The 23,375-nt window shown below is 29.8% G+C and overlaps 1 protein-coding gene, 2 long non-coding RNA genes and 1 pseudogene across 7 annotated transcripts; 2 read left to right on the top strand and 2 right to left on the bottom strand.

Annotated features, from left to right (window-relative positions):
* Positions 1 to 5,011: 5,011 nt before the first annotated feature.
* On the bottom strand, positions 5,012 to 8,651 carry LOC149881300 (uncharacterized). Of its 3 annotated transcripts, XR_016445904.1 has the most exons (3): positions 8,510 to 8,651; positions 8,093 to 8,213; positions 5,012 to 7,778 (listed from the first exon to the last, which is right to left on the bottom strand). It is a non-coding gene; the product is annotated as an uncharacterized LOC149881300 (long non-coding RNA). The 3 variants fall into 3 exon arrangements; XR_016445903.1 differs by having other exon boundaries at positions 5,012 to 8,213; XR_016445902.1 differs by having other exon boundaries at positions 5,012 to 8,328; positions 8,510 to 8,642.
* Positions 8,652 to 11,109: 2,458 nt separating this feature from the next.
* Positions 11,110 to 12,397, bottom strand: LOC149881299 (uncharacterized). Its single transcript, XR_016445379.1, has 5 exons — positions 12,271 to 12,397; positions 11,862 to 11,978; positions 11,717 to 11,773; positions 11,403 to 11,431; positions 11,110 to 11,307 (listed from the first exon to the last, which is right to left on the bottom strand). It is a non-coding gene; the product is annotated as an uncharacterized LOC149881299 (long non-coding RNA).
* Positions 12,398 to 13,938: 1,541 nt separating this feature from the next.
* Positions 13,939 to 23,315, top strand: LOC149881297 (uncharacterized; annotated as a pseudogene). The gene is made up of 5 exons (XR_016445378.1): positions 13,939 to 14,202; positions 18,747 to 19,915; positions 21,856 to 21,942; positions 22,022 to 22,513; positions 22,557 to 23,315. The product of XR_016445378.1 is annotated as an uncharacterized LOC149881297 (transcript).
* Positions 13,948 to 17,380, top strand: LOC149881298 (uncharacterized). Of its 2 annotated transcripts, none has more exons than XM_090069325.1 (2): positions 13,948 to 16,758; positions 16,855 to 17,380. In XM_090069325.1, the coding sequence occupies exon 1, from the start codon at positions 15,813 to 15,815 to the stop codon at positions 16,752 to 16,754; it is 942 nt and encodes a 313-aa protein (XP_089925451.1). In that variant the 5' UTR covers positions 13,948 to 15,812; the 3' UTR covers positions 16,755 to 16,758; positions 16,855 to 17,380. The 2 variants fall into 2 exon arrangements, with proteins under 2 accessions (XP_089925451.1, XP_089925452.1); XM_090069326.1 differs by having other exon boundaries at positions 15,799 to 16,754; positions 16,855 to 16,928.
* Positions 23,316 to 23,375: the final 60 nt, after the last annotated feature.

Below are 23,375 nucleotides of genomic sequence, written 5' to 3'. Positions count from 1 at the left end.
CACTATAAGAGTCATCAAAATCCTCCATGTCAAGCATGTAAAGATCTAACAGCAAAGATATAACATAATTGCGTAAAGGTGTTTTGACGAAGTAACGGTGTTTAGCAATGATGAAATGTGGGGATCTGCAATCTTTATTTCTCGAGAAAGTTTTCCTCAATCATCGAACCGATTGGGAAACAAACACTTTCCATAACATCGCTTCCATGAATTAATAACTTGTTTGTTTATTGTTCGGCTTCCAGGCGTTATTTATGACTTTGTATTTTGTTTTCTTTTTTAACTGTTGCATTTTAGCTTTTTTCAATGGTAGTACAAACTTGCCATTTTTTACTGAAAGCTTATATGTGCAAAATATACTCGAGGCATCGTATTCAAGTATGCAATTGAGGCAATTCGTATTCGTACAGGGTTTCATTTGTTTTTACCTTATTATATAAGTCACTCATAGCTTTTGGTGTAGCACCATGAATGCTAATGGACTGAGACGATGAAGCTATAATTAAAAATCTTGCCGTATATCATCAGGGTTGGACTGGCTTGAAAAACCGGCCCGGGAAAATTGGTCAAGGCAGCCCACTTCATTGTATGTTGCATAAATTTTATATATATATATATATATATATATATATATATATATATATATATATATATATATATATATATATATATATATATATATATATACACATATGGCTATTTCCACGATGGAAATTTTGTGTTTAAAAATTTCTTTTTTCAAAAGATTTTTTTTCTTTAATTGTAGTTTAAACACCTTAAAATTATTGTTAAAATATATTTTGAGTAGAAAATATTTGAACCGAGTAGATAAATTTGATGAATGTTAGCAACTGTTTTTTCTTTTTATTATTCGAAAAAGTGAGTAAAATTTGAGGGCAAGTTATTGCAATATTTTAAACAAAACATATCCATATTTTTGTTTAGAAAGAATCTTTGACATTACATATGTCTTGAGTGAAAACACCTTTAGTCTTTAAAAATAATTCAAGTGTTTTTTTATCACATACACATCTGTAAAAATTAGGTTGCGTCACTGAACTAAAAGCTAAAAAAGTTTAATTATCACAATAAAAATAGGCTTTAAGGCGAGATTTTTTTAGAAATTATATATTTTAATGTAAACTTTTCATCATTACTAAAAAAAAGTGGGTCAAAAAACATTATATCAACTTATAGTAGTAGTTTAAATGCTGTTGCGTCACTGAGCCCATCAACGTGATAATTAGCGTTTTATAAAATTATTGTTTATTATTATTTAAAGTATAAAAAAAAAAATTTAATCTTCTCTGCCTAAATATTGATAAAAATAAATATTTCTAAAACACTATAGTAGTAGTCTAAACACTAGAAATAGTAGACACCATCGCTATTCAATATTAACTAGTATAGCAACTTTTTCATCGTTTGACTAGTCGATGCCAAGACATCAATTATTGCATCGTTATTAATTCTCGGAAGAACGTCTTTTTCACAAGACATCAGCATGATTGACTGTAAACTTGACTGGCTCATCAAATTTCTTAATCTGTTCAAAATATGTTTCAATTTCGAAAATGACCTTTCGCAAGCAACTTGTGATGAGGATTATGTCAGCACAACTTTTTAAGCCAGAAACAAATTTGAATACGCAAGACTATGCAAGTTAAACTTCTGGAGGACAAAATAACAACAAAAAATACATTTTTTGCAAGATTTGCATTTATTTCTGTGGCTGTCACTGTTTTCCACTTCTGTGATTGTAAAGACAGTTTCAGATTCTTCGGATTTACATTGTTACATGTTGTCCGAGACACAGTGAGATCCTTCCGTGTCAAATATCAAGTTATATTCATCTTCAAGAGTTATTTCGAAACCTTCCCATTTCCTTGCAAAGTCCGATAATTCCGTTTAAAGCTGATCTTTTGTTACACTAGCATCAAACTTTCTGAGCAACCCACTCAGATGCTGCAATCTGCTACTAGGCATTTTTTTCAAAATTTTTGCAAAATTTCTTGGATCTAAACAAGATAAATCAGCATATAGACTACCATGCTCTGAGAATCTCTATTTTAAACTTCTGATTACTTGATTCATTACCATGTTGTGAACATTGATACGAAATTTATCTTTTGCACTTTCAAGTAGTTGATTTGCTCTGATTCTTTTCTCTTTCAAATCAGTCTGAACTTTAATTTACATTTTATTTGGATAATATAATGTAGCCTAACTAAAAATATAATACAATTTTTATGCCAACCGGCCCACCGGGAATCTCCCGGTATCCCGGCGGCCCAGTCCAAGCCTGTATATCATACAATACTCTTAAAAATCTTGCCACATATCATACAACAGTATTAAAAATCTTGCCATATATCATATAATAGTGTTAAAAATCTTCCCACATATCATAGTCAAATCAAGTTTGTGTTGTATATTTATCACATTGCTTTCTAAGCAACTTTAGGTTGGTGTAACTGATGAGACTTGATCTTTAATTTTTCGAATTTCTTCATTAAATCTTGCAATTCTTTTTTAAATACAATCTTCAGTAGTCTACAAAATCTGGTATGACAAAGGTCGCGGAATCACCAAATTATTTTATTGGCTTCATTGAACCACAAATGAACAATGTAAATTGCAACATAACATTTCTTCTTTACAGTTGTTATGAATATATACGATGGTTATATATAAGTACAATGTGCCCAGCATCAGATTTTAATCCAAATATAAATCCGAAGCTTTGTCCGGCGAGTATGGAATTGGATCATTAGCTGTTAAAAGAGTAGAATCTAACTCGCTCAACACTTTTGCAGTATTTTGCTTTCCTGTTTTTTTTATAAGCTAACTTGGATTGCTAAAACAAATTTTTTACTGTTATTAGCATCAACAAAAGAAGCAACTTCGGAATTTCCAAAAACGGCTTAGAAGGTTGGTCTTTTTTGTAGCCTGATACCCCCAGTTACTTCAATGTGTTCAATTTTTTTGTTCCCATCTAACATAAGATATAAAAAGAAATTATGCAGCTATCGTTTGTTAAGTTTCTCGAGCTATTTCTTGGTCCTTCCCCCATTTTTTTAAAAATGGTATTATTTAAATCTTCGACAAGCTTAAGTCTCCCATAAATTTATCTTGTCAATATCGTTGAACTTTTTAATATATCGTTGTATTTATAATAATATGTCTAATATTGTTAGACTTCTCCAAAGTGTGAACAGTGAAAAAACTCTCCAAAGTGTGAACAGTGTACAAGATTGTCCATGGCTGCGTACCTTCATAATTTTTTTTTATTTACTTTTATTTTGTGCACAGTACACGTTTCTTCTTCTTTTTAAAAGTTTTTGAATAATTAGCCCTAATACATGTTGATAAAACCAATAACTTTTAGAAATAAAAATGGAAGAAAAAAAACACGATAAAGTGTGGTGAAGGTTTAAAGAGTACATGGCTTCCATTTGATATTCACAAAGAGTAGGATAAAGTTGGACTTCAAACGAGAAGTTTCTTTTACTTGTTAGAACAAAACCTTTTATTGTTCTAAACTCCTCTCTGTTCGAATTTTTTTAATCTGTTTTATTCTGGTTGAATGACAAATCTGCATTAGTTCAAAAACTTAGTAAAACAGCTGTCTATACGTTACAAAACATTGGCAGAATATTTTGGTCGTGAAATTTTTTCTAAAATATCCGGCATCCGACATAAATATCTCGTGTTCATATTCCAGGATGGGTTCTAATTTAGGTGATTAAAATTAACAAGTTGAAGTTTTTTAATTATTTTTGGTTCACAGTCCTGCTACAAAAAAGTTTACAATTTTCATTATCTGTAACTGAACCTGGGAATGAACATTAGGAGTCTTTGAATAGTTACGTCAGGGCAAAAACAGCCCTTTTTGAAATACCCAACCATCTTGTCGCGTTTGATCATCTTTCCTAGAGCCACTCAATCACTCTCCTACCCCAGCATTGCTTCATTTAGTTACTCAAAAAAAAGGTAGGTGTACTTGGGACAACTTAAAAGTTAAATGTAAAATTTAAAATAAAAAAAAATTAAAATGCAACATGAAAGTTGAATTATAAGGGATGCAAACAAGTTTTGAGGGATTTATAATAGTTGAACTATCATTAAGTCCCATCGGACCATCTTGTAACTATATTCATATAGCATCATTATTTCCGCTAGAAATCAGTATGTGCCATGTAGCTGAAATGTAAACAAAATACTTTCTTTTTGGTCTAACCATGTTAACTTTTGTGCCAACGAAATAAATTACAGGTAATGCACATGGATTGCTGTGTTAACCATATGGGGAACATGCTCAACCAATAAAAACATGTGTGCGGCGTTTTAAAAGTGCCAATTTCAACTTATGCGACAAAGAACATGAATGGAAACCAGTAACATTTGAAGAGCGTTTTTGGGCCAAAATCAAGAGGAGCTTGCTAAACGTTGGCAGTTTTCAAACCGTCTCAAGACCATAGGTTTGTTTTAAAAACAAGGAAATCGGGCTACTTTTGAGTTTAAACTAAGAAAAATCGAACGCTGTTTTTTCAAGTGCGAACAGCTGCTCTTAAGGCAAAATTGAAGGAACTTTTGCATCAAATTTTGGCGGGGGACGAAGAGTGGATACACTACAACAACCTAAAGCGCGGAACCAACCCAAAAAAAGTTATGGATAAGGCTAGCCATACATCAACTTTGCGGCCAGCTCAAAGTCCTGATTTGAATCTCGTTTAGGCATCAATTTATTAATTTATTGAATGCATAGGAGCAGTAACAATGTACTAAAAATAAAAAGCATTAAGCTTTTATGGTTTTTTTGTTGAAATTTACAAGCGCGTCTTTAGAGATAATTTTTTAATTTTTTGATTTTTCTATTTTTCTCGAAGTTGTTAACTTCCATTGATATCCTCATGCTAATGTGATATTTTTCTTACTATGTGATACATAAATACGAAAGCGAGATAAAGGAATACGTTCCTTCAGTTTTAAAAAACAAAACCAGACAATATTTTCCACAACTAATTCTCTTCCACAACTTTATAAAAGAAAACTAAAAAATACTATTACTCAGGCTCAACAACGGCTTTGATCAAACGCTCTCCATATAACACGTCGGTGATCAATTTAATTTGATATTGTGACCAATATTTTAGAAGTTCTTTGTGGGATTGGCTCTTCAGCTTGTTTAGATAAAAGCCCTACTCCATAATCTGATTTAAGTTCTCAAAGACATTATTCTACGTGTTCAAGAATAATATGTATTTTAATTGTCTGAAATAATAATAAATACTAGCAAAAAGCAAACCGTAATACGGGTTATAGTCGGTCAGTTACCTTATTTATATTGGCTGTTTTCCATAATTTAAAGTTGCGAAACCTTAACTAATACCCTTTTAGAAAAACGCCGTCAAATTGAAAAAATTAAACCATACGTAAAAATAAAAATTATGCGGATGTAAAATAATTCACTAATTATTTAAAATTATTTTAGAAATTTACAACTTACAAAAGTCTTATCAGAGTAAAGGAAAGCCTTTTTTTTTTTCTACATTTCTTAGTTCAACATATTGCGTTTTTAGTTACTGACACAGAATAATAACGCGTCAACATGCTTTAAATTGAAGAAAAAGTAAAGATAAAATATTGTTGTATTTTTATAACAGGAACTTTAATTAATCAAATTAACGTAAAACGAACGTTATTTATACATGAGTTATTAATTATGTAGTATCAACTTGTTACATGTGTCTTTAAAACGTTAATTGCACACAATTTAATAAATTTATTATAAATATCTAAGCAATCGAGTACAAATACGTTTTAAACAAAAAAAAAGTTAATTTACAATCAAACATGTGTATATGTCATGATGCAGTTTGTCGGTGTTGTTTTATGAAGTTATTACATATTGGCTTTTAGTACTCTTTAGTTTAATTTAAACTAGCAATAAGCAACCCGTAATACGGGTTATGGTCGATCTGTTATTTATAGTGGCTGTCTTCCACAATTTAAAGTTGCGAAACCTTAACTAATAACTTTTTAGAAAAACCCCTTCAAATTAAAAAAAAAAGACTATATGTTAGAATAAAATAAAAAGGAAAGAGGAGGTTAAATAAGTTACAATTATTTAACATTATTTTAGTAATTTACACTTTACATAAGTCATATCTGAGTAATACACAGCCATTTGTCTCTACATTAATTAGTTCAACATATTGCGTTTTTAGTTACTGACACAAAATAAAAACGCGTCAACATGCTGTAAATTGACGAAAAAGTAAAGAGGAAATTGTACTATATTTTTTTAACATAAATTCTATTTAATCGAATTAATGTAAAGCGAACGAAAATTATACATGAGTTGTTAATTATTTGGTATCCACTTGTTACATGTTTCTTTAAATAAGAATATTGTCTCAAAAACAATAAAAGCATTTAATTTAATAAATTTATTATAAATAACATTTCTAGCATTTTGTCGATTATTAATTTCATCTCGCCTTAGCCTATCTCTTTCATTTCTGCGACGATTAACTTGCCTATTAACGTTTACATTTTCTACACTAATATCTGCTTCTAGCCTAATATCATCCATTCTTTTTTAATTGAAATTGAAAGTAGTAAGAAAAATCTTAAAGAATCCTGAAGATTGTGATCTTTCCTATATAGCTTTTTTTCTACTCTAAATAGCACACACAAATACTTTTTAAATATAACAAACTGTCATTTAAGATAATTTAAGATAAATTATACAATAATCTTATGACTTTAAAAATATATATCAGCTAAAAGATGTTTTTAAAAAAATTAGCATAGCAAATAATAATAAAAAAAATTATTAAAAACATGCAATTGTAATAATAAACATACTGCTAACAAAGAAAAATTTAAAAAAAAAACGTTGTAAACCCTTTTTTGCAAACTTATAGTATTTCTTCAAAAAAAATTATTAGTAAACGCTTTTAAAAAATTCACAAAACTTTACAATATTTTGTTCTTCTATACCACATAAACACATCATCTGATAAATCTAAAATAAAAAATGTAACGAATAAGTAAATAAGAAAAATATTACATACAAAAAATGAAAATCAATGTACCTTATAGAGAAAAGCTTTTGTGATTTACCAGAGTAGTAGTTGTAAAATATTATTATTTTATGTTAGCTTTTACAAAATAATTTATGCTGGAACATCATGATTCCGAAATATTTATAGCAAAATCATGTAGTAAACAGTGCTAAAGACAAAAAATCAAATAGAGATAAAACAAATTGTATATATATAGTAAAATAACTTGTATTGGCTTTTAGTGAATGATTAAAAGCAGTGATTTTTAAAAAAATTACCTATTTACCATTTTTAACAATAGACACCAACACGAAGATAAGCCAAATGTCTATTAACTCAAAAGATAACAAAAAAACATCACAGCAACAACACACAACAATAGCACACATCATAAGTTAATATAATATGTATCTATAATATAACTTAAGTAAGGTAACATTCATATATAACAAAACATAAATAACAACATTATGCAAAATATTATTAAAATACATTATTATGTATTTTTAGAATAATCTTTAATAATAAAGGCTTGAAAACAGCTAGACCTAAAGCAGTAACAGTTTGACACTAAACACTATTGTGTAACCCTCTGTTAAAAGTACATCACTTGGCTGGCAAAATTGACAAACCTTGCTCTACACGTTTACCAAGTCAAAGCACTTTGAAAACACGGAAACAACATAATACAAACACATGTACCAACTATAAACACAATAAATGTGTTTAAATAAGTATATAAGGTTAAATATATACTTTATATACATATTTAGATACATTTTTAAAACAATTATATAACACATATTAACACATACACAAACAATAAAAATACTTTACATTATTATAAAAACACATTGATAAAACAACTATAAAGCACTTATTACCACATACACACACATATCAAAAAAGCATATATGCAAACAATAAACGTGTGCAAACAAAATTTTTAAAAATGATGCAAGAAAATTTAAAAAGATTCAAAGTAAAAAAAATATATATTTACAAACAATACTTTTTACCTTCTTTTTTTTCTTCATAAGAACTGTAATCCTCTTAACAAAATTTACCCTTTACATACAATAACATGTGACATGCCATGTCAGTGTCGGCACAAAAGTTTAATCTATTTTTCTAAATTTTCTAAAAAAGAACAAAAATAGTTAATAGCATCACAGAAATTTCAAAGTATTAATAACCCTTTTATGGAAATAGCATTAGTATAACTTTAAATAACATCCATACCCCTATTTTCTTTCTAAAAAATAAAATAATAAAAATAAAACTGCTAAAAGAAAAACTAAAACAAACAAAATCTAAACGATTTAAAAAATTAAAATCCTTTCTACTTTAAATCCTTTCTACTCTATCTAATAAAAATTTTAATCCTTTCTACTTTATCTGATAAAAATGTGTATATAACTATTTCGTATACTTACTTCAATTATAATATGATATATAATTGATTAAGATGATTCTTTATGTAATATATCTAAACTAATAATTAAATTCCAAAAGGAAAAAAGCTTTAACTCGCTCAAAAGATCTTTCTCCAATGGCCGCGTGCATTTGAAGAACGCGCTCTTTCAAAGCCTAGTAACTAATGACGAAACGACGTTAAACGTTAAACGTTTTTGTACTAATTATATTATAGAAGACAATAGATTTAAAATATTTTAATTACACGATTTTTTTTGTATAAGCAACTCGTTTATAAGCAACTGAACTCGATGTGAAAAAATATTAAGCAACTTCAGTTCTGAACAAATGTTAACATAAGCAACTCTAAATTGCACATAAAAATCAAAGCACTCAAAAAGTTCCTTTATTTACTGTCAAATACTATTTTTATGTTGGATATAAAACATAGCTTAATGTAGTTTAAAAAATTGCCGTACACGTTTTTTTGAGAAATAAAAACATTCGATTTTGCGTTCGAATCAACTTTTTTCTCTGTAATGACTTCTTTTAGATAAACGATTTCAAAAGAAAGTAATCACAGTAGTGTTGTTGCTTTGTATGTTGTTGACAACGCTGTTAAGATCATGAGTAAGAGAAAGCAGCCAAATTTGTTCAACTTTGGTTTTACCAAAAAGATTTGTCATTGTGGTGAGTTGGTCTACAACAAGTACAACGAAAACAAGAAAAACGCGTTATTCAGGAAATGCCGAAGAGGCGACAAACACAAAGCTTTGTTTAACAAACTTTATGTTATATTCTCCGAAGCAAGAAAAAAGGAGCTAAAAGTTAACTTTGAGTGGTTGTATGTCCGAGCGAATCAAATTCGTCTACAACAAAGCCCGAATGCTGACAGATTGCCAAAATCAATAGTCACTCATTTCTTAAGGAAAAATAAGATCCGCATGCTGTGTGTTCAACGAAAGCGCCAAGCTGACGTAAAGAAGCAAACCCCGATTCTGGTGAAATGGCATTCAAATTTGAGAGAAAAGTTGATTAAGTCTGGAAGTGGCAAACCCACATACGATAAAAAATGGGGGCGTTTCCCACCGAAAAAGAGAATCAATGTAGATCAAATTCCACACCCGTTTGTAGTCGAGAGCAAACGAACATACGAAATTCCAATGAGTAAGGAAAAGGAACGAAGGGATCATAGAGTATGGGTAGCTCAACCTGGCAGTGGGCTTAATAAGCGACAAGCTACTCTTCAAATATGTTTCAGTCCTGAAGGAATGGTGAAGCCGGCGTTGATTTTCAGAGGTAAGGGGAAAAGGATTGTCAAGATGAAGTTTTAGCCTATGACACTGATGTAGATGTATACTGGCAACCAAATGCATGGGCAGATACAGCGTTTTCCGTGAAATGGGTGAAGAACACTCTCTCCAATGCTGTCGCTAACCTGGATGAGTATATTTTGTTCTGCGATAACCTTAGAGCCCAAGTCAGTGATGAGTTTTTGAATGAAGTGCGACGACATAAAGGTATTGTTTGGTTTGGTGTTCCCAACGGGACACATTTTTGGCAACCTGTTGATGCCGGACCAGGAAAAGCATTCAAATCACATATTAAAGCAGAACAAAACACCTGGCTCGAAAATGATGAAAATATCGAACTCTGGCTTGGCAACGATGATCGGAAACTGTCGGCAAAAGATCGCCGCATTTTGATAACTCGTTGGGTCGGTGAAGCTTACCGTAAAACATCCAAAGACGAGAAATTGTTGTTCCACCCCCTGTTGACATTGACAACCCGGTGGAAATCAGAGACTCCTATTCCAGACGAAGTAAAGGATAACCCTATTGATGTTTTGCCTGACGAATCAGACGGAGAAGACGAGGAACTAGATGGACAAGTAGAAAAATCAGACGGACAAGAAGACGAAGAAAGTGGAGATGAAGAAAATAAAGATCCAGCAGAAGAGAGAAACATTTTTAGTCTTTTTTTAAATTAGAATTTCAGTGATTTTAGTTTTAAAGAGCACGCTTCTGTTTAAGACTTGATATTAAACCGTATTTTGTCTCTTATTCGTAAAAACACTGAAATTTACGCTAAGAAACTTAAGCAACCGTTAAGCAACTCGAGATATAGAAATTGGCTGAAAAATAAGCAACTCGAGTTCTGACCAAAATTCTAAGTTGCTTATACAAAAAAAATCGTGTTAAAGCAAAATAACAAATGCTTCAAGGAACCAAACTATTAACAGGTAAAAAGATAAAAACAAATTGAGATATAAATAAATTGTATTTATATAACTAAACATTTTGTCTTGGCTTATAGAAAATTTTAAAAGCAGAGAGTTCAATAGATTAAACTACCAATTAATTATTTTTAACAATAGATTGTTATATCATAAAAAATGTCATATTATGATATCATATGAAGATTGGGTAATGAATCAATTTAACTATATTTAAGTTTAACTGTTGTAGAACATATTAAAATTTAATTAAAAAAAGAGAAAAACAAACCAAATATACAATATATATTATTATTAAAAAAATTACAAAAACAAAATTACAAAAAAAAAAATTAAAATATTAAAAAAAAGTGAAAAAACAGCAACAAAAAAGTTAAAATATCTTCACTGATAGAAGACATTTACAACCTTTTGGTTGCTGTTTTTTTTGCTGTCTCCCAACACCCCAGTATGGATGAGGCCTTCACTTAAACGATGGCCCATCCACACAGCTATTTCTACACCACTTATTGATGGAGCTCTCCGAGAGAGGCCTTGGGTGTTGGGAGTGATAAGTCTTGTATTGATCGAATGTTTACGGCTCTAAAATTACAAATAGAAGGATATAATATAAAATATAAATATATTTGAAATATATATAAAATATAATATATTTTAATCAAAATATTAAGCATAACCTCGCCATTTTCACAGGATGAATAGGATGCTAAAAACAAAAAAACAAAAAAAGTATATTAAAAAGGGTTAAAGTTTTAAAAAAATTAATATTAATAAAAGTATGAGTAAAATGCAAACAGTTTAAAAATGTCATATTTGTATTAAATTAAATAATTCTTTCATCTATAGCACATATTTCTCCAGAAAAAATATATAAAATTTAAAACACAACCCTACCAATTGTGCTTCTACCAGACACTAAAGACAAAAAATATACCTCAAAATAATTGATAAATAATATTTACATATAAATATATAATTATAATTTTTTTACCTATGCCTTTAATTTCTTCCATAAAGTTGTCTTAAGTAAGAAAAAAGATGACTGAAGCTAAAACAAACAAAAAGTAAACTAAAATTGACTATAAACTAAACCAAAAGTATAAACTAAAATAAAATTTAAATGTTAATATCTGTACCTCAGAAGACAAAGCTCGATTGTCCAGAAGTGGCTTCCTCATAACATAATTTAACCTTTACATGCAATAACATGTGACATGCCATGTTAGTGTTGGCACAAAATTTTAATTTATTTTCTAGAAAAGAACAAAAATAGTTAACAGCATGACAGAAATTTCAAAGTAGTAATAACCGTTTTATGGAAATAGTATTAGTATAACTTTAAACGACATCCATACCCCTATTTTCCTTCTAAAAAATAAAATAATAAAAATAAAACAGCTTAAATTTTAACCAGTTTTATTCTTATTATTTTATTTTTAAGTTAAAAGAAAAGCTAAAACAAACAAAATATAAACGATTTAAAATATTCAAATCCTTTCTACTTTAACTTATAAAAATGTATATATAATTAATTCATAAACTTACTTCAATTACAATATGATCTTAACGATGATTATTTATCTTAATATGATTCTTTATGTAATATATCTAAAGTAGTAATTGTATTCCAAAAGAAAAAAAGGTTTAACTCGCTTAAAAGACCTTTCTCCGATGACCGTGGATTTAAAAAACGCGCTCTTTCAAAGCCTGGTAACTAATTCAAAGCCTAGTAACTAATGACGAAACGACGTTAAACATTAATCATTAAACATTAAGCATTTCTGTAGGAAATATATTATAAAATTATATTATAAAATAATAGAATAATAGTCTGAAATAGATATGTACCCTGAAACATTTTCTTTTAACAAAGTTGCAGGTAAAAAAATAAGTTTTCCAGCTTAACAATGAAACTAAAGCTAGCATTGCTAGAAATTAGCCCACTGTTGTTGCTTGCTTAGCAACAACAGTGGGCTAATTTCATCAAGGATATCAAATTCAAGAAGTTTATCTGCGTGATGAAGTTGTTTACGACATGCATTTCCTTCATAAACAACACCCTAAATAAATTATGCTTTAACTTAATTTATTATGTTTTCTAGTAAATGCTACTTCTTCGAGTTATTGTAAAGTTATTGAAACAATAGCTTAAACCCTCTAGCAAAATTGTTGCACTAATTTTTAGAAATCCTTAGCATCCATTAAATGCTACCTAAAATAATTTTTATATCAATTTTTAAATTTTTTAAATTACTTTTAATTTTTTTATAACTGTTTGACTATTTAATGTGTGTTGTTAACAATAAAACATTGCGTACGATTTTTTAACGTTTACAATTGTAAACGTTAAAAAATCGTACGCAATGTTTGGTTTAACAAAATCAGTAAATTTCTCCATTTGAATTTCTCCATTTGAAGATATCGCAAGGTTCACCTGAAAGTTATTCAAACTTTCACTCGAAAATTTATCGGCTAGAAAATTTCACTCGAAAATTCATCTATTTAAAACTTTTATTAAATAAATTTGTTTATTTAACTTTATTATCAGGTTTTAAAACAACTTGAATTTTGTAAATGTCCCTTTTTGAATAAAAAGTTTTTTTTTTTTTTCAACTTGAGCCTTTGTGATTCTTTAACTTGGTTTCACAAATAAACGAATTCACTAATTTTTTTTTTTTCTTCTGGTTTTATTTTGAATCTTTTAACATTTTTCTGTTAATTTTGCTTGCAATAAAAAAAAACTTTAATAATTATTATATAATAATAACAATAACAATAATAATAATAATGATAATAATAATAATAATAATAATAATAATAATAATAATAATAATAATAATAATAATAATAATAATAATAATAATAATAATAATAATAATAATAATAATAATAATAATAATAATAATAATAATAATAATAATAATATAAATAATAATAATAATAATAATAATAATAATAATAATAATAATAATAATAATAATAATAATAATAATAATAATAATAATAATAATAATAATAATAATCATAATAATAATAATAATAATAATAATAATAATAATAATAATAATAATAATAATAATAATAATAATAGTAATTTTGTTTGCTTGCAATAGTGTGATAGTCCTTTTCAAATCTCTGATTTGCAATTTGAACAAATGATTATTGGATGCGAGCTCGAACCATCTTCGGTACCGGTAAAATATTAAAAGTACTAGTTTGTTGTTTGGTACGAGAGAGAATTTTTAAAGGTTGTAATCAAATATTTTACAAATAGAATTGCTACAAAAATTTATGCATTATGATATTATTACAAGGCTTAGAACATCTACCTAAACAAGATTTTGAAAAAGCTTTCCTAATTCCTGCAGCAGCATGCAAACCATTGTCTTCAATGATATCGGAAGTCAAACTTCTTTTCTAACCTCTTCCTTCAACAAGTGCTTGATGGCTAACATACATTGCTATAGTTCATATATAGTAATTGAGCTATTTATCTTTACTTGTTTTCTTGTTTCTTTTATCAAAAATATCCCTTTAGAATATGAAACTTTTGATATTTTTCTATTTTTAATTTCTTTATCATGTTAATTTAATGTTATTCTGCAGATATCACGTATACTGAGAGGGTGTCGTTGTATGTTGTATGAGGTTGTTGAATGTTGTTTAACATGCCAAAACTTAAATTTATGTGTAATAGCAAACTGTTGAAGCTTTATTTTCGGGGTTGGCATTAAAAAACCCACCCAAAAAAACCCACCCAAAAAACCCAAAAAAACCCAGTTAAAAAAACCCAAAAAACCCGGGTTTTTTTGGGTTTTTTTAAAATAATACTTTATTTAAAGGATTCTCTTTGCTTGGTTTTTTTCTGTGATTTATTTATTTCAGAAAACATTTATTAATTATGACTAATTAATAGGTAACTATTATTGAAAAGAGATATGGATATGATCAGAATATAGTAATTAATAAGAATCAAAATTTTTAAAAGACATGATTTTTTTGAAATATTTCTGAAAAAATAGTTTTAGTATTTTTTACAATATACTTTCAGTGATCTCAGTGGCTTTCATCAACCATATCAAAGTCAGGCCTGTGTTCTATCTTACAAATTACTCAAGAAACTTTTATACAAACAGTGTTATTATTTGTGTAGCATTAAGTATATTTAACTTGCATATTTCAATGCAATGTGTATTTTTCAGAAAAAAATCTTTATAAGAATGCCATTCGGAAGTGGAAGGAAGAAAGGATGGGAGTGGAAGGAGGTCAGTGAGATAGAAGTGGAAGGAGGTCAGTGAGATAGAAGGGGACAAAAATAGTGTTCAGTGTGACCATTGTTCAGAGAAGATTAGTGGAAAAATTGAAAGAGTTTGTATTCATTTGGAGAAGTGTAAAGAGAGAAAGAAGGACACTGATGAGAAAGAACAAAGACCTGGAAGCTCAATAAGCGATATTAGCCTCTTGTCAAATGAGTCAGATACTTCAATTTCCAAAGGATCTATTATGTCCAGCTCCACACCAGCAAAAAGGTTTAAAAGTAGTAACTTAAATAACTTTGTAGTTAGAACATCAAATGATCAGAAAGATGCCATAGACATGCAAGTTGCCCGGTTTTTTTTCAGCTCTAACATGTCTTTTAATTCAATGGAAAATTGTAAGTTTCAGAAACTTTGCTCTCTTCTTCGTCCTGGGTATGTCCCACCAAGCCGAAAGAAACTGGGTGGAGATCTATTAAATGAAGTCTATGATGATCTGTCAGCTGGGATAAAGAACGAATTGGAAACCAAAGACATGTTGGTAATTTGTCAAGATGGATGGTCTAGTATTCAGAATGACCCAATAATTGTTCACTCATTTCATGATGGAAAAAAGAGTTATCTGTACAACATAGTTGACTCAGGATCAGAAAAAAAAACTGCAGAATACTGCTTCAAAATCATCAATGAAGCTATAGTTAGCATAAAAAATGATTATAATAAGTTTGTATTTGCTGTCTGCACTGACAATGAAGCTAAGATGAAAAAAATGAAAGAGCTGATCAAACAAGAGTATCCTGATATGTTAACATTGGCTGTAATGCACACTATATGAATTTGATACAGAAAGACATTTGCAATTCTTTTTCAACAATTCTAAAACAGGTTGTGGAAGTTCAGAAATATTTTATAAATGTGCATATGGCTCATGGTTTGTTAAAGGAAAAAGGATGTATGCCTCAGCTGCCAAATGAAACACGCTGCAACTCTCAAGTTGCCTGCATTGAGACATACCAGAAAAATTATAACTTCTACAAGGAGATCTATGAAGAGAAGATGGAAGATTTTCCAGCCAATATTGGAAGAATAATTGAGAATATAGCCATCAAACGTGAGGCAAGTGGTCTTCTTAGTGATATGAAAAAATTGGGGATTGCCTTAGACAAGATGCAGAGTGATTCTTGTCATCTCTCTGACGCAGTTTATATCTGGTATTCATTGATAAAGGATGAAGAGCTATCCATATACTATAATTCAATAAAGAAGAGATTTCAAGATGCTGTACAACCCTTTCATATTTTGGCCTATATAACTGACCATCGCTATTTAGACGATTACAAAAGCTTCATTGATAATGATAATGATAACATTGCAGAACAATGGTTAGAGGACAGGAACCCTGATTTCTTGGGTTTACTATACAAGTTTAACTTGAAGGACAGGGTGTTTCCCAAGCAAATGTTCTCAGAATCACTGAAGGTTATCTCTCCATCAGAATGGTGGAACATCATGAAAGGAAAGGTTACTAGATCTCAAATCAGGGATAAAGAGGTTTTTGCCAATTTCTGCAGCTTTCTACCATCTCTACACTCCTGTCCTGCTAGCTCAGCCTCAATTGAGAGATGGTTTTCAACCTTTGGAATTATCTGGTCGAAGATCAGGAATCGTCTTGGTGCAGATAAAGTAATGAAACTTGTGAAGATTTACAAATCATTTCAAAATAGCTCAGCAGCTGACAGCAGTTCCTGTGATGATATCGAATCTGATCAATAAGTAGGTAAGTAGCAGGAAAAGTCGTTTTTAACTTCAGAATAACCATCTAAATTCTGAAAAAAATTCTATTTCTATTAAGTGTAATTTATATTTGTTTTAGTTAATTCTTGATGATCCCAGAGGAAGTGTTTAACTGGAAATCTGTCAAAAACATCTGAAAAGCTGACAAGAATTGAAAATTATTGTAATAATCAAACAAAGTAAAATTATGTAAGGAGAATTTTATTTACAGTTCTTCAATTTATTAAATTTTCCTTGTAAAAGCTCTTTTCAATAAATAAATATAACTATTACCATGTGTTTTTAATTATTATTTTGAAAAAATTAAATATATAAAGATAGTTTGAATGCAAAATAGGTATTATGTCTTGATAGATAGTTTGAATGCAAAATAGGTATTATTACCCAAACAAACCCAAAAAAACCCAGTATAAAAAAACTCGGGTTTTTTCCAACCCTGTTTATTTTGGATATTTTGATGTTTTAGACATTTTGTATCAGAAGGGGCACAAACCTTAAACCTAGATCATTTACGATTTTCAATTTATTTGGCATATTTTTAAAACTATGCAAGTGTAAAAGTGTGGATGTAAAGTATAAAAAAGTCTCTTTATAATTAGATAAAATTTGTTTTCAATGCTTTGTTAAATCTTAGTTACTATTACAGTTATTATTTCTCAATTTTTACTTCAATTAAATGATCTCAAAATTTTTTTTTAATAACAATTATATAGAGAACTACTTTATTAAGTTACATCGAATTCTTTTATTTAAAAAACCTGAAGTGTTAACAAATGATTTAGCTATGCTATCAAATACATTTACTGGACATCGAAAGATTTTGGCAAAAAATTTTGGCTAAATTTTTGGCAAATAAATGGTTCATTAGAAAGTGTTTAAAAAAATCTCGGACGAACAGCTAGGATTTTAATTTCAATACATTTGTGACCTCTAAAAGTTTTATTTTAAATCTTTTCAATTTTTTCTGTTGTTTTTATTCAAATCTCTAATTCGCAATTTTTTATTGAACTTGTTAAGGGCCACGGTGGATCATTTTCAGACTAGCAACACTTTCAATTTTCATCAAAGTTGATACTTTTCTAAATTTTTAATTTTTGATATTTTTTCAGAAACAGCAACATTTTTTAAACTAACCAGAAATCTCTCTTCTGCTCTCATTTGTCTGTCCAAAACCATTTTCTAACGGGTCGCTTTAAAACCTGAAGCTTTGGAACTGTAGTTAAAACATACTGATCTTCAAATTAAAACTTTTAAGAAATGAAGCATGGTAGCCAAGTGCTTTTATCTAAGCTGTATTTTTTTATTTTGAAGAAAATTTCTCAGCTATCTTGTAGTAGTGAGAAGATTAAACCCAATTCATTCCATTCTGGCCATCACCCATACTGATAAGGTTCTTTTTATCTCCAGAAACATATTTACTACTTTATTATTGGTCAATAATCAAAAAACAAATATCACTGTCAAGATCAGGAAAAGATGAATCGATTCCATGAAGTAGTATCGTGCAAAACTCTAAGCGCCATCTGAAGCGTTTTCTTTTTTTTAAAAAAAAACAATTGTTAGGATGCAATACTTTCATCATTATTTCTAGTGCCTTACGCAAACCAATACCAAGTGCTAGAAACTTTTTCATTAATATTGTGAAATTTACTCAAACTTATTTCTCCACCATGTCAATGCGATATTTAAAACCACTAAACTTAAAATCTTGAAAGAAGTCTTTTTACGATATAGCAAGTTTTTCTAATGTTTTTAATAAAAACCAGGTGCCAAAAAAAAAGTTGAATTATTTTTATGAGTTTCACAAGAAACAAATCATAGCAGGTTTGATGTGTAAATGTATTTTTAAGACAAGAGACATATGAGGAGTAGCAGTTACGCACAGCAACCCTAACATTACACATGCAGTAAGAATATGAAAACACTTAAAAATTTACATAACATGTTGTTAAGTTTTGAACCTTTATTTAGACTTGAATAGCGATTCAATGGCTGCATAAAGAAAATTTAACAACTACTTGCATTAATCGTACGATCACCATAAATGTTCATTTTTCGCCAACATGTGCTGAAACATCATGAAAAACTGAATTTTAAATATTTGTTATAAAAAATTTGGTATAAAAAAAGAAAAAAGTAGAGTTGACCGACCCTTTTGTACATGCAGCATTTTTCGTTTTTAATAATGACGATATACATTCGGTGCTGCGTGTTCGCTTTCAGTCTATGTGTATGTCAATGCCGACTAGGGTGTGTCGATTTTTAAGGTAAAATAAACTTTTTCAAATTTCGAAAAAAGAGTAATGAAAAAATATAACTTCGCCATTTTTTAAGAAAAGTTATTTTCAAAAATGAAATCATTTTAGTGCTAGCTTGGTAAATTTTGATTCTTAATTCACTTATTTTGGTTATTACCAATAATTCGCAAATTCTCATTTTTTTCTTTAAAAAGTAATTAATACGTCATAATCGGACCAAAAGGGAAGCTCCGTAATCAATTTGACATAAGAATGTCAAAAAGAACAAGGAATGGATTATCTATTAAGATGAGTAATCTTGTAGGAAGTGGAAAGGAACTTTATACATCTGAGCTTCCAACAGCTATAGATATGCTAAGATATGGTATGTTTTTAAGAGAAATTAATGATAAAAATATTAGGAACTATACTGTAGATCATCTAGTTACCGATATGTTACCCGCTTTACTTGGCCAATGGTTGAAAGCAAATGCACTTTTTACATATCCTATTGTCATTCATGAAAAAACAATTTTCAAAAAACTTAAGTGTTTATGGGAATCAGCTGTTGCTTTTAGTATTGGACGTGGTAAAAAAGCTGAAAAAGAAAGATTTAATTTAAAGTTAGACAACCTTGTGGACATCTTATTTTGCAAATGTATACTAATCCTTTGTTCAGAGTACAAATGTGATTCAGAATGTATGGAAAAAATTCATATAAAGTGTCAATGTAAGAGAGATGAAAAAATACCGATTTTAGAGCTTCAGTTCATCCACTCTCAGAGGACTAAAATTGGCAGTTTTGGATCTTTCCATATTGGTGGTGCAGATAAGAAAGAATCCAAAAAAATTAAAATAAAACAGCAAAAGCAAAGAACAATGAAAACAAATAAAGAACAAAAGGTAACTATTTAAGTAGAAAGCTTGAATAACTACATTACATACTCAAACATGTATATATGTATATATGTATATATGTATATATGTATATATATATATATATATATATATATATATATATATATATATATATATATATATATATATTGGACAAAACATTTGCAACCAAATAATGCTACTTTAGTTTCTTTATATAAAAGTGCTGCATTTTTTCAATTTAGAGAAATAACTATGTAACTGTTTAGAGACAAAGTTCTTCAAGTTTTATTCATCACAAAGTTCATTATTTGTACACGAAAATTAATAAGTTAATCAAAAGTATTAAAAAAAGTTGATTTTCTTCTGGACAAAACAAGTGCAACTCAACAAAATGTTGACCAAGCTGTATTTTGCTTTCAAGATTTCGTGGTGAATCCTTTGTTGTCGATCTTCGAGCCATAGATTCGATCAGGTGATCAATGAGACTTTGTGGAATTGCTGCCCAGGCCTTTTGGATTTGTTCAAACAGTTGATCCTTATTACGAACACTTTCACGATTAATTCTGCGGTTGACAATCTCCCACAGGTTCTCAATAGGGTTGAGATCCGGAAATTGAGGCGGCCAATCCATCAACGATTGGTGGTTGTCTTGAAACCACTGCTTTACTACTTTTGCAGTGTGTTTCAGATTGTTTTTTTGCTGAAAAATCCATTTTATTGGCATATTCCATTCAGCATGAGGTAACATAACATCTTTCAGGATATTTTTATACATGAAACGGTCCATTATTCCATCGTTTCGATGTATTAGACCTAAACCGTTAACAGAAAAACAATCCGGCTTCAACAGCACGTCGTCTGATTGTTCGGTCCGATACAGGCAGCTCTAATTGCTTTTGTACCTCGACTGATGATATCCAGGGATCCTTCTTGACGGATCTAACAATCATAGAATCCTCTCTAGAAGTGGTGGAACGCGGTCTTCCACCTTTGTTATCTGCTGCCAACTTTCCCGTAGAACGATATTTGGAACGTAGTCTTGATACAGTCCATTTTTTCACGCGATATTTATCACAAATACTTTTTTGTGACATTCCACTTACGTAATCGCCAATAATTTTCTTTCTTAGTTCCAATCCAAGACTGTTGGGAGCCATTTTTGCACTTGAAGTCATAAAAATAATAAAAATAAATAATCACGCTTCTCAAGGCTTACCGTGTTACATTTACTTTGTGATGATAAAATAATGCTCTGTGGAACACAACGTCTTGGTTAGATGTGGACTGTATTGATGTAATGAAACACTTGTTGTATTTCACTTGTTGTATTGATGTTCTTCGATAAAACACTTTGATAAAACTCGCTTCGATAAACTGTCTTGATAATACTGACTGATTGGCTTCCATATACTGACTGAATTACATGTCGATTTACATGTCTCTTATATAGTAAAATGAACCTGTGTGAACCTGTTCTGGAAGATTCTAGATGCTTCTTTTCGATGCTTCTGGAAGATTCTGGATGCGTCTGGATGCTTCTGAATGTTTCTGGATATTTCTGGATGCTTTTGGATGCTTCCAGATGCTTCTTCTGGAAACTTCTGGAAGCTTCTGCATGCTTCTGGAAACTTCTGGAAACTTCTGGATACTTCCTTTAATTATTAAAAAACTTCCGCGACGTTGACACGGACCAGACTTAAGAAAATGAAACAAGCCAAAAAATTTGCACTTGTTTTTTCCGCTGCAAAATGGCACTTGTCAACGAAATTCTGCCTGTGTGCTGTCACCTGTCAGCTGATTGCTCATGTCAAGGCAATCTAAGACTCCAGACTCCTGAACTGTTTGCTGTGGTAGTATAGTTCGTTTCGCTTTTAAGACATGTAAAATTAGGAACACTTTTTAGCATTGTTCGATGTTGGTTGCAAATGTTTTGTCCAATACTGTATATATAACTTATTTTAAAGCCAGAGGAAATGTTCAATCAAATAGAACAAATCAGTTGCATGCAGAATAATGAATCCTTATCTCTTTTATTGCCACATATTGAGCAAGTAAGTTTAAAACTCTTAGTTGTATACACTTTAGTTTAAATACAGATTAAAAATATAAACAATTTATTTAATTTTTCAGGATTATGAGTATAGTGAAAATGTTCAAACAATTTGTATAAACAGATGCTCTTCATCATTTAAAGATGGCAGTGGTCAGAAAACAATCCAAGTTGATAATCAAACTCACTGTAAATCATCTCTGAATCAAACATGTTCAATTTATAATACTATGAGTATTGAAAATATTGCTCTGGCTAGTATGAGACAACAAACAAGTTTAAGAGAAACTGCTGAAATAGCTACAGCAGCTTTGATAGATGCAAAGATTATAAGCAAGAGTAATTGCCATCTTATTATAGATCATAACTAGGTAAGAAGAGCTCAGGAAAAATTGGAAAAAGAATTAGACAATCAGTTTGAGGTAGACCTAGAAAAAAACCCTGTGTCATGTCATTTTTTTTGACGGGAGAGTAGATGCTACAGAAATGTTTATAGAGGTAAATGAAAGAAGTTTTCCTATTCTGATTAAAGAAGAACATTACTCTGTTGTACAAGACCCTGGTGTTGACTATTTATTTGAACATTACTCTGTTGTACAAGGCCCTGGTGTTGACTCTTTTTAATTTTGTTCCAGATATGACCAATAATAATAAAAAAAGCTGAAGCTATTGCAGATCACATAGTTGGCTGGTTAAACAGTAAAAATCAAAATCAAAATCTCATGGCTATTGGAGGAGATAGCACAAATGTCAATACTGGTTGGGCAGGCGGAGTCATGCAATGGGTAGAAAAAAAAACTAAATAGAAGATTAGTTTGGATTGTTTGTGATCTACATACTGGTGAATTAGGGTTAAGACATTTAATTGAACATTTAGATGGTCCAATGCTTTCTCATAATAAATGGTCTGGACCACTTGGAAAAATGCTTGACACAGCAAGTGAGATTGAAACCAATACCAACTTTGTTAAAATAAATTTAGGTCCTCCTTTGATTTATCTCAGTCAGAAGATTGTTAATGATTTAAGCACTGACGAAAGTTATGCTTATCAAATTTGTCAAGCAATAAAGACTGGAGATCTGCCTATTAGGTTAGTAAAGCTGCAAATCGGACCAGCCTGTCACAGTAGATGGCTAACAACAGCACTTCGATTTTGTAGAATTTGGGTGTCTAATCATGGCCTTACTGGTACAAATCTAGATAATTTAAAAAAAATTGTGAACTTTATTGTTAGTGCTTATATACCTAACTGGTTTAATATTAAAGTTGATTCAAGTTGGGTTGAGGGACCGAGACATATCTTGTATCAACTAGAGTTACTTAAAACTCAGAGTAAAAATGTTTTAGATATTGTTATGCCAACAATTAAATAACAACAATAAAACAACGATCAGCGTGGAATGCACTTTCTGAAGCAATTTTACAATCCATGC

This window comes from Hydra viridissima, unplaced genomic scaffold (genome assembly GCF_058129835.1).
Source record: "Hydra viridissima isolate aposymbiotic clone 2 unplaced genomic scaffold, HvirCarnegie_v1 scaffold_12, whole genome shotgun sequence".
Taxonomy (NCBI): Eukaryota; Metazoa; Cnidaria; class Hydrozoa; order Anthoathecata; family Hydridae; genus Hydra; species Hydra viridissima.
The sequence above is the reverse complement of the archived record's forward strand: the minus strand, read 5'-3'. Positions and strand labels throughout refer to the sequence as shown.

Bases quoted from the DNA above. Each gene is read 5' to 3' on its own strand.
- LOC149881298 (XM_090069325.1), top strand. From the start codon at position 15,813: ATGAATTTGATACAGAAAGACATTTGCAATTCTTTTTCAACAATTCTA.